This window comes from Oreochromis niloticus, linkage group LG8, assembly GCF_001858045.2.
Source record: "Oreochromis niloticus isolate F11D_XX linkage group LG8, O_niloticus_UMD_NMBU, whole genome shotgun sequence".
In the NCBI taxonomy this organism is placed as follows: domain Eukaryota; kingdom Metazoa; phylum Chordata; class Actinopteri; order Cichliformes; family Cichlidae; genus Oreochromis; species Oreochromis niloticus.
In genome coordinates this window covers 25,437,320-25,448,287 of record NC_031973.2, presented here as the reverse complement: position 1 = coordinate 25,448,287, position 10,968 = coordinate 25,437,320, and the positions used below count along the sequence as shown (strand labels likewise).

Sequence of the window (10,968 nt, the reverse complement as noted above, 5' to 3'; positions counted from 1 at the left end):
TATTTGGCCCATTATAGATTTTTACAAACAGTTGTCATATTAAATAATGAAAAAATTAAGCATATGAGAATAAAATTATAACTATGACATGGTTTTGTTGTCTTTAAAAATGCTGTATTTTCCAAGAGCATATTGTGTTTGTTAAAATATGAGTTTCAACATCTGTAAAAAAAGAAAAATCCTCTAAATGATTTCACTCAGATAAATTTAGCTGTTCCAAATATGCTTAAATGATGAACAGTTAAAATATTAATTGTTTAAATTTTCATGATTTCAGCTGTTGTCTTTTTATTTTGTGCAAAAATGACTCATTTTTCTTATATATGTGTGTGTGTGTGTGTGTGTGTGTGTGTGTTTGTATGATATAAGACTGGCATATTCATAGTATGTAAAGGCAAAGTACATCACTTCTTGTTACCTGTAAAAACCGAACACGCAGCTTTAATTCAAACAGTCTGAATGTGTGTTAACATGTGTTTTTTGTTGTTTTGCAGTCGTTAAATAATAAGAACTACATTTTTGTAAGCTGAAAAATGCCTTTGAGACTTTTCTTTCCGTGCGTCATAGCGCACGGTGCGCCCTGGCGCCAGCGGGGACCGCAAAGGGTTAAACGGGGTTACCAGCAATCCTTTTCACAGGCAGGTGCCCCGCCAGCTTTTCGCTTTTTTTTAAGCTTCTTTCAACATCTAAGGAGAAACTCATAACTGTCATTTTGCGAGTTACTTGGCGCGTCTTGTTAGCAGCGATGGCGGCGGGTTGGTGGTATAAATAGAGAAGTGAATTTATCAGCTGACACACATCGCACGGACTCTGGAGACTGATGCGCTTTGACTCGTTTGCACACCTGCCTTTATTTCGAGTAGAACTGATTTACAGCCGGATCACAGAAACACACATTACTTTGTTCGTTTGGTTGTTTTAACTTTCAGCACTTGTTGAATTGCGCGCCGCTCTGAAGATGTGGTGGATGCTGTTTCCGCGCTGGATCTGGTTCCTGACGTGTGTGTCAGTGTGGATGGAGCTCCAGGTCGGAGTTTTGACCCACATTGACTATACGCACGGGGGGGATCTGCCCCAATGATATGAACCCCAACCTGTGGGTAGACGCCATGAGCACCTGCACACGAGAGTGTGAATCTGACCAGGTAATGTCATGGCAGTAACTTGGAATGAAGGCTTATCGTGGTTTGTTTTATTTTTTGCTAATAGTGCATGTGGGATTTTCAAATAGAGTGAACAAAACAGAAAGAAAAAAAGAAAGTCAGGATAATTATATTATTGTGATGGTATTGTGCCACATTGTTTGATGTCCTTGGTTTTGTTTTTATCAAATTAATTAAACTCAAAATACAAGTGCACGAAAATGATGACAGACTCTGTAATTATGACTGTACAAAAAGAACAATTACACATTTATTTACTTTATTAGAATATGTGCCTTATTGGTGCAATATTTCTATTTTATTTCTATTTAATTTGTAAATATCATATCATGCATGACTCTTTCTACCTGTAGTTATTTTTCAGCTGCTTCTGTTTTACGTATGTAAGTTACTTTCGACTTTTTTTAACTGTTTATATCCCACATGGAAAGTTTAGTTTTGTTCCATCTTGGATTCACAGCACTTTTTTTCTCCCTCTTCTCCTCTTGCAGGAGTGTGAGTCCTATGAGAAGTGTTGTCAAAATGTGTGTGGGAATCGAAGCTGTGTAGCAGCCCGTTATGTGGATGGAAAGAAGGGCCCCGTGGGAATGCCAAAGGAAGCAACCTGTGCCAGTTTCATGTGCACTCAGCAGGGCTCTGAGTGTGACATCTGGGACGGTCAGCCGGTGTGCAAATGCCGGGACCGCTGTGAGAAAGAGCCACATTTCACCTGCGCCTCTGACGGCATGACCTACTACAACAAGTGCTACATGGATGCAGAGGCATGCTCCAAGGGCATCACCCTGACTGTTGTCATATGCCGCTTCAATCTGATGTGGCCCAACACAAGCCCTTCTCTGCCCCAGGTGACCACTCTCCGGCCAACCACTGCGACCCTTCAGGCGACTATCCCACCCACCACTGAGCCTCAGCCACCTGTGCTGATCAGCAGCCCCACTCCACAGACTGTGAATGTCGGGGAAACGGCAAGCTTCCTGTGTGACATCATCGGTCGCCCCCGGCCTGAGATCACATGGGAGAAGCAGATGCCTGATGGGGTAGAGAGGGTTCTCATGAGGCCCAATCATGTTAGGGGTAACATGGTGGTCACAAACATCGGTCAGCTTGTCATCTATAATGCCCAGCTGCGTGATTCAGGCATCTACACCTGCACGGCTCAGAACCCATCTGGTTTAGTGCAAGCCAAACACCCATTTACTGTGTTGCCCACAGAGTTACACAAAACTCCTGAACCCAAGAACCAGACCCGCTGCCTGCCTGACGAGTGTCTGAAACCCCTTGATAGTGCAGAGGATTGTGGGAGTGAGCTGCAGAAAGTCAGCTGGTACTACGAGTCCAAATCCAACAACTGCTTCTCCTTTACGCACTGCCACAACAACAGCCAGCAGCCCAGGAAGGTGTTCCAGACATACGAGGAGTGCATGCAGTGCTGTGGTCCAGAACTGTTGGGCCCCTGTGGGCTCCCCACCCTGCAAGGCCCCTGCAAGGCGTACGAGCCGCGGTGGGCGTACAGCACCACCCTGCAGCAGTGTCAGTCCTTCATTTACGGAGGTTGTGAAGGAAATGAAAACAACTTTGAATCTAAAGAAGGCTGCGAGGAGATGTGCCCCTTCCCCAAAAACCAAAACTGCAAGGCCTGTAAGCCGAGAGGCAAGATGGTGACGAGCTTCTGCCGCAGCGACTTCGTCATCCTGGGTCGCATGTCTGACCTCACGGAGGAGAAAGACTCAGGCCACGCCCTCGTGACTGTGGAGGAGATCTTCAAAGATGAGAAGATGGGTCTCCGCTTCTTTGGCAAGGAGCCCCTTGAGGTCACTTTTATCAACATGGACTGGAACTGCCCATGCCCCAACATCACAGCTGCTGCTGCAGAGGGCCAGGTCATCATCATGGGCAATGTCAGCGATGGCATGGCCATCCTTCAGCCTGAGAGTTACGTGGGTGCATCTAGCCCTCGTCGGGTACGGAAACTGAAAGAGGTCATCTCTAAGAACACATGTGACATTCTCAAAGCGATCACCAACAGCCCTCAGTAGGGCTAATATCTGTACATAACGTTAAGCTGTTATATTCTGAACATTGCCCACAGTACTGTCGAGATCTTTGAGCATTCTAGCTACATTTGGAGTTCTTAATGTTTTACTATGATATTGTTTATGTTTTGTGTTGTCAGTTTGCAGGGAAGCATTTCTTTGTCCAGCCATTGGAGTTATTAACCCAAATGCCATGTATGTGAACACAGGAGAGTTTCTTTACTCTGTCCTCCCTCATATCCTCTCTCACCTATGCAGAAATATAGCTTGTAGACATTTGGCATCAAAGCATGAAACAATTTGAACTCTCCATTTTAAATACTTGGTATGTGACCAGGAACTTTTAGCATCCTAACATTTACTCGGTGTGGCACACCAGGACATGTGCCATACTGCATATGCAGTATGACTGCATAGATTTCATCCAAATGAATGAGTTGTAAAATATTCTATTTACCACATTTTCTCCAAAGCAGTTGCTCATTTTATATCGTCCTTCTCTTATTTCTTGGGTATTTATTACCATGGAAGCTTGTCTTTGATTTTGTACCTCACATCCTCTCTGAAATCAAGTGGACTTTTGTATTTTGTGTAATGTATAAAGAAAATAAACATTTGGGATCTTCTCTTTCCTCCTCATTTCTTGTCTTGTAACACCATATTATTAGGGATTATAGGGCAGACATAGTGATCTTACTTCATAAGGCTAACAGGAGTGTGGAGCCAGATTACCTTTTCAGCTCAGTTTTGGTGCCTTTGTACCTGTTGGGATGACAGACAGCAGCTGCTCTGTGTACTGTACCTGTGTGGCTCTGCTGACAGGTTGTGATAAAAGAGACTTGGGAATAGCATATCCACAGTCCACCCTGCCCCCCTCCCCATCCCTGCAAACCTCCAAACAGAACCCATCCATTCCAAACACCCATGTGGCATTGTAAAAACTTCACCCTATTTTGTTTTGCCTCCATGGTCCAGCCTAATTGGGTAAGGATCCCAGGCCGTAAACCTCAGATCCACTCCCATACAAGAGTTATGTGTTTCATGCCGTGCCAGCCGGCGTCTCTGGGTTACTAGGAAAAGGCCTTGGTGGGCTTCGACGAGGGTGTTCTACTTCCCAGATGAGATTCTGTTTCTCCCATCCAGAGCCGTGATGGAGGCAGAGATCAGCCCATGTATGGTGTTCCTTTACTGGCAAAACCACCCGGGAGGTCAGACCTGCACTTCAGCAGCTGTTGAGTCTCTAGACTCTGAAAAATATTAGATCTGCAGCACCTTGGATCACATCAGAAAGTGATATAAACAAAGTTCATATCAACAACACAAACACAAAGTTTGCCAACTTTTTATTGCTCTCTGATACGCTGTTAATTCATTTTAGAATCTCTCAATCCCTCATCCCATCCAATATGGATGGGATGACATTACAGACAACTCCTCAGGACACTGAGCTCTGTGGGTTTGACTGCTTCATTCACATAGTTGATCTAAAGATAGTTTAATCTTTGGTACATTTTTGCAGATTCTCCAGATTTTGACAACTAAAAGCAAACTAACTGTATGGATCAAAATGCTATTTTGTAAAGATGGCCGTTTAGAAATAGAAGTTAATTATATATACCTGATAACTGATTAAATGTCTTAATTACGGAGATTGCAGACTCTATATGCAAGTATAGCTGTACAAAAAGGGTGTAACAGGGGAGTGCAGGGTGGCACCTCCGCATCTTGTGCAAATTATCAATTCAAAACAAGATATTTTTAAGTTTTGAAACATGGACTCTCATAAGCTCCATAGTGGTTTTGCCTACTCCCTAGAATTCCCTAACTTCTGCACATTTCAAAGCAGGGCTTCAGGGCACAAGACAAGGCAGCCATGTTTCTTAATGTATATTTAAGGAGTCAAGCAAAGTCAAGCAAAAGCTATTTTTAACTGTATTGCTCGATTGCTTGGTGCGAAAGTTTGAAGTTTTGGATTTTCTTCAATCCACACAAGGTCAAAAGCAGGATTTGGTTAAATTTCCCTTAGCAAGTCTCACCTTGACCACATTCTTTTGGTAGCCATCCATGAGGTTCTGGGATAATCCTAGTTGGATATTTGACCATTCTTCTTGACAGAATTGGTAGAGTTGCTATAAAGTGGTTGGTTTTCTTTGTTCAGACTTGGATTTTAAGCCCAGTCCATACATTTTCAGTAGGGTTGAGGTTGGGGCTGTGGGAAGACCATTGCAGAAGCCAAATGTTGTTATCTATTCCAAACAAGTTTTGATGTTTGTTTGGCATCATTTTCTGTTGAAACACCCGAACTGAATCAAACTTTCAACCAGCTAGCTGTTGATTTGACATGAAGTTGAAGAATATGGAAGTAGCCCCACTTTTTAATTATTCTAACAATAACCAGTACAACTGGCAGCAAAACAGCCCCAGAGGATGATGCTACCACTACCATGCTTGACAGTTGGTCCAATTTTCTTAGGTTTTAAAGCCTCATGTTTACTCATCCTCGAAATATATGTCTTCTCATTGGGACCAAATTGCTCAATGTTTGTTTCATGTAACCATTAAAATTTTCTCGAGACGGTGTTTGGCTCATCCATGTGGGCAGCTGCAAATTTTAATCACGCTTGAAGGTGTTGATTTTTGGCAGGATTGAGCCATGGTGGTTCCTGGGTTGTTCCTGAACATCCTAACCAATTTATCCTCATCTGAGGGCAGCAGTTTAGGTTTTTGTCCAGAACTTGGTAAAATGGTGACGCATCGGAATAACTCTCAGAAGCCTTCCCGAAGCCCCGACTTCAACCCTACTGAAAATTTGATGATTGTGCTAACTGTAAACCAAGTAATTTGACCAATTCTACCAAGATGAGTGGTCAAGTATCCAGCCCGAATGATGTCAGAACCTCAATGATGGGTACATGAAATGTCTGATCCAAGTACTTTGGGAGATTTAACTAAATATTAAAGGATTTGTATGTATCATTTTGACCCTGTATATATCCTTGTTATCCTGTGTGAATTAGAGGAAACAAATCCATCTTTGCAAACCCAGTTATTGTTTTTTTAAGTCATTAAAGGTGTATGTGGGTCAATCATTCCACCCAGGGAAAAAAGCAGTTCAAAGAAGTCATTGAAAGGCCTAAATTACCATGATATTCAAATCTTTTGTTGGATTATTCTGTATGTGTGTGGTTATCACCAGGGTATAGTGGTACTTGCTTGTCTGCATAGTTTTACATCAATGACCAATTCTACATGGACAAAAAGATAAAGAAGGAAAAGCTGCATGAAAGAGGAAGGTTTGTCATTAAAAGAAAAGTACTCAAATAAATTCAAATGATTGCATAGTGAAAGAATGAGTTAGAATGTTAGAGTTAATTTCATAGCTATCAGCCAGAACCACTTTTCACCCAGTAACGCACATTCTTTTAATATTTAAGGCAGTTTTTAACGCTCCAGAACTTTACTTAGAAAGGTCAGGGTTTGAATCATAAAGCTTCGCAGAGCTCGGATACAATGCACAAACCAGGCAACCACATCATAGTGTCTCCAAAATGGGAACGCTTGTGTGTTTTTCACAGTCAGTAGTGGAGGGTCCTGTAAGTGAAGCATATCAGGGTTATGTGCATGAAGGTTTGCACCACAATAGCTTCATGCTGACAGGTCAAAACTGTTTCAGTGGCGCACAGAGAATCAAGTATAACAGTCAGGGTTCTTCATAATGCTTTCCTCATGAGTGTATACCCACACTATTGTCCCTTTAATTTAGTTTGGATTGAGGCCAAGCAGGTAAAACCAACAGTTCATCTGAGGAAACTAGCTCAACAAGCAAACAAAAAATCCCTTAAAAGAACCGCAAAAGCCATCAATTATTTTTCTTCTCTTCTCATTTTCCAACCTATGTGCATTAAAAAAAAACACCTTTAACTACTTCAATGCATCGTCTGAGGTCTACAAAAGCACAATTTATTATCAATTAAAATTCAGCATATTTGAAACATGTGTGATCCTTATTTTTCAGGCACTCGCAGACTTTTATGCTTTTCTAATTTGAGCTGGGCCAACTGAAAGGGTACAAGAGTTATGCTTTGATATGCTGTGCAGAATTTTCACTCACGTATTTTTTTCTCCCCCCTTTGCTTTCTCTCTGGCTTTGCTGATTTGATGGGGTCACTGCGTTCACAAGCTTGGTTCACACAAGGCCGGAATAGTCGGTGTGGTCTGCGTGAGTCTCAGATGTAGACTTGCATCGGGGAGAAAGGACAGCACAGGGAGCGGAGACTAGGACAGCAGGGCCGGTTACACTCTGTGTGTACATCTATGCGGTGCCTTCACGTTGTCTATCCAGAGCAGATTTGGACAGTAGCACCTGTGGAACAGATCAGCTATCCGGGTGGTTTAAGACCTTTGATTCATGACCTGCATCTGTTATGGTCATATCATTTCAAATGTCTATTGAGAAGATACAGTAGCCACTCACATGCATTGACTGGAGATGAACGGGCTCTCCGTGGCAGTATATCATCCTGGAGCAGGAGCAGCTGAAAGGTCTGAAGCTGGTAGGTGGTAGCTGGTCTAAAGCTGAAGCGACTGTTAAATGCTGTCACTACCCTGAATCACAAACATAGGTGGCCTTGAGCGAAGTGCGTCACCCCCAGGCCCTTCTTTGTCAAATGTGACAGACTCTCTGATGATGATGTCTGAAAAGGCAATCACCGAGTCAAGGCCAGGAACAGATTACCTCACTTCATGGCATTTGTCAAGTCTTCTGCTTATATTCTTTTTTTTTAAAATCTCGATCTAAAAATGCTATTTAGCTTTGTTCTATTTTCTCTCTATCATTGTAAGGTTTTTACCCTACACTATAAAGCGACTTGAGGCAACTGTTGAGCTGTGACAGACATGTTTTTTTTTTTCCAGGTCATGTAGGGACGACCTAGTTGACAGAAGTGTGGGGATCTCAGTGTGTTGGCCAGCTTATGTGGTTCTGTATTTGAAGAGGTTGCATGCACCACAGCATCCTCTGGTGTTGACTGCAGCTTGTTTTCATTCAGATTTTTCCTTTGCTACCAATCCAAGTCCAAGTCCAATCTAAACTAAATACACTGAATGTATGGAAATATGATAACACATTTTCTCTACACATTCTGTACTTTAATGTTGTTTAGTCTAAACGCTCGAGTTGTTACATCAGGATTTTGCTGTAGTCACTTAAACGTTTAACAGCAGATACCATTTCTCTGTAATCTGATATTTTTGTGCACAATAAATGGAAAACTACATTCCCTTGTTAAAGGTCAATAAGGGAAATGTGACTCCATTCAAGCGCAATGGTGGCATGTAATTGTCTTTAGACAGGATACTGAACTCTAGGTGTTCCCCCGACATGTGAGTGCGTGCCTGACTGTTAGACTTGGGAACAGAATAAAAGTGCTGTATGACTGGGTGAATGATGCTTGTAGCAAAAGGTTCTGGTCCTTTGGCCATAAAGTAGGTTATGTTTTTGGTAGCATTTGCATGTGTGTAGGTGTGTGTGTGTGTTTGTGTGTGTGTGTGTGTGTGTGTGTGTGTGTGTCACCTCTACAGCATGTACAGTGGGGTCATGTTAACATTCCATTAAATTTGTCTTATTCACCAAAGTTTTCAAGGTTGACTTAAAAGAGCCTCATAACACAGAAATAGAGTCCTACAAGTGTGGTGTGTATTGTCAAGGCTCCTGTGACAGAGGAGCATGCTAAGGATAGAGTGATATGAAGGCAGATGCTTCTCTGTCTTGACTCCTAAAGCAGATAAAAGAAAAAGTGGCCGTGTGAGAAAACTTAGAGATCACTGATTTGAATTTTACCCGTACCAGACTGCTAAGCTTTATGACACAAACCTAAAATTTATAGTTTTCATTTTCTCAGAAAAACCCTATCTGAGCTATTTCTATACTCTGATATGAAGAAACTTTCATTTACAGATCCGTACCTTTGAATTTTGCTTTGAATTCAATTCAATTCAATTTTATTTATATAGCGCCAAATCACAACAAAAGTCGCCTCAAGGCGCTTCATAACGATATTTTGTTTCAGCTGCATACTGCTTTTGAGTTCAACAACTTTCTGCCTGTTTCATGTGTCTTTGTAGCTCAGCTTGTGACTGGAATCGAAATCACAAATTCTATTCTTCTTAGTTGGTGTTGAGGCATTTCTTTTGCAGTGTAAATAAGTTCGCAGTTGCCAGCCTCTCTTAAAATTGCCTGCTTTCCTGTTTTTTGCCTTTTGGGGAGATTGAGCTGGGAGGTGCTTGAAGCTACAACCAGGGAAAAAGTATTTTTAGAACCAACAATGACGTGCAGGGTGGATTAAAATCTGAGTTTGACATGTGATGTAACAGTGGTGGATGACATAATCAGATTTTTTACTTAAATTAAAGTAAGAATAAAATACAGTGCTACATTTGTAACACTGAAAAAAAGATGTCTTAAATATCAGAAAACCTTAAAGCAATCTTAATATTACATAATATTTTACTCAAGTATTTTAGTGAAGCATCATGCATCAGGTCGCTTTTCTAACTTCCAAAAATCTGTACATGTGTTTTACTGGTTCTTATACAGTTGAATCAATTTTAACATGCACATCAAAATGAAAGGAACTTTGATTTGACAGATATTTATGATTCAGACTTTCTGTGAACACTGGCATACAATGATCTGTGAAGCCTGAACCATAAAATAATTGCCAAAAAATTAAAATCTTTGAAAATGTGTTTATTAAACCCTTTGACAATTCAAAATAATATTAATTAATAATAATAATAATAATAATAATAATAATAATAATAATAATAATAATAAATGAATAATAATGATAATAATAATAATAATAATAATCCTATTTGGTAAATGAAAGTTATTGCTTAAATTTTTTTGTGGAATTTAAGTTTGTTCAAATCCCACTGATGATGTAGAAATCTAGTTCACACAATCTACATGTATCAAATATGATACAGTTGTGTAGCAGGATGAATAATGAAGTGCTAAACAGCTCTGTCCTATCGAGTCATGGACTCCCCTGAAGTTGTGTAGCATCTTGTGGTATTTGGTAAGATGTAGATTTTGAGGTGGGACTTTTGCTTTTTTTTTTTTTTTTTTCATTTCCAAACATAAACCAATAATCATAAATCATAGGTTAAACTGATTTTCTACAGCTCATGTTCTACATGTGTTCAGTTTAATTTGGGACTTGTTTATCCTTCAGTTGTAAAAGAAAAGTTTCTTTCTCCTAAAAGTTGTGGAGTAGAAGTAGAAGATGGTAAAATTTGGTGAAATTTAAATAAAGTACCTGGATAACTTTTTATGGATATAAATTTGCTTGCACATTCATAAAAGTGACTTTCTACCTAAGCCCATCTGAGTGATAATAAGAAAAGGTTGCCTTAATTATTAATAATGCTTGTCTTAATGTGTTTTTCAATTAAGGCTATAAAGAAAAACAAAAGCACTTACCATGCAAATAAAAATCAATGAAAGAAGTTGTCCTGTGTCTGTTTCTAGCAGTCATGCAATCAAAAGGTGCAGCAACCTTTCAATTCCACTAGAGGGAAGCACAAGCTCATGTCATCTGTTACCTCCAACATCCATACTGAAGCATAGTGACACAACACTGTGAGCATACATCAGTTCACTTTCTATCAGTTTGCACATTTTTCCTATAATTACATTTAAACAGTTTCAGAGGTCAGTGGTTCATTGTTGGAGTCTTATTATCCACAATGCAAGAACACGTTCAGGA

At 40.5% G+C, this 10,968-nt stretch overlaps 1 protein-coding gene across 1 annotated transcript; it reads left to right on the top strand.

The window, feature by feature from the left end:
- The first annotated feature begins 626 nt into the window (after nt 1–626).
- wfikkn2b (WAP, follistatin/kazal, immunoglobulin, kunitz and netrin domain containing 2b) lies at nt 627–3,806 on the top strand. Its single transcript, XM_005447954.4, has 2 exons — nt 627–1,145; nt 1,655–3,806. The coding sequence occupies exons 1-2, from the start codon at nt 1,083–1,085 to the stop codon at nt 3,197–3,199; spliced, it is 1,608 nt and encodes a 535-aa protein (XP_005448011.2). The 5' UTR covers nt 627–1,082; the 3' UTR covers nt 3,200–3,806.
- The last annotated feature ends 7,162 nt before the right edge of the window (nt 3,807–10,968 follow it).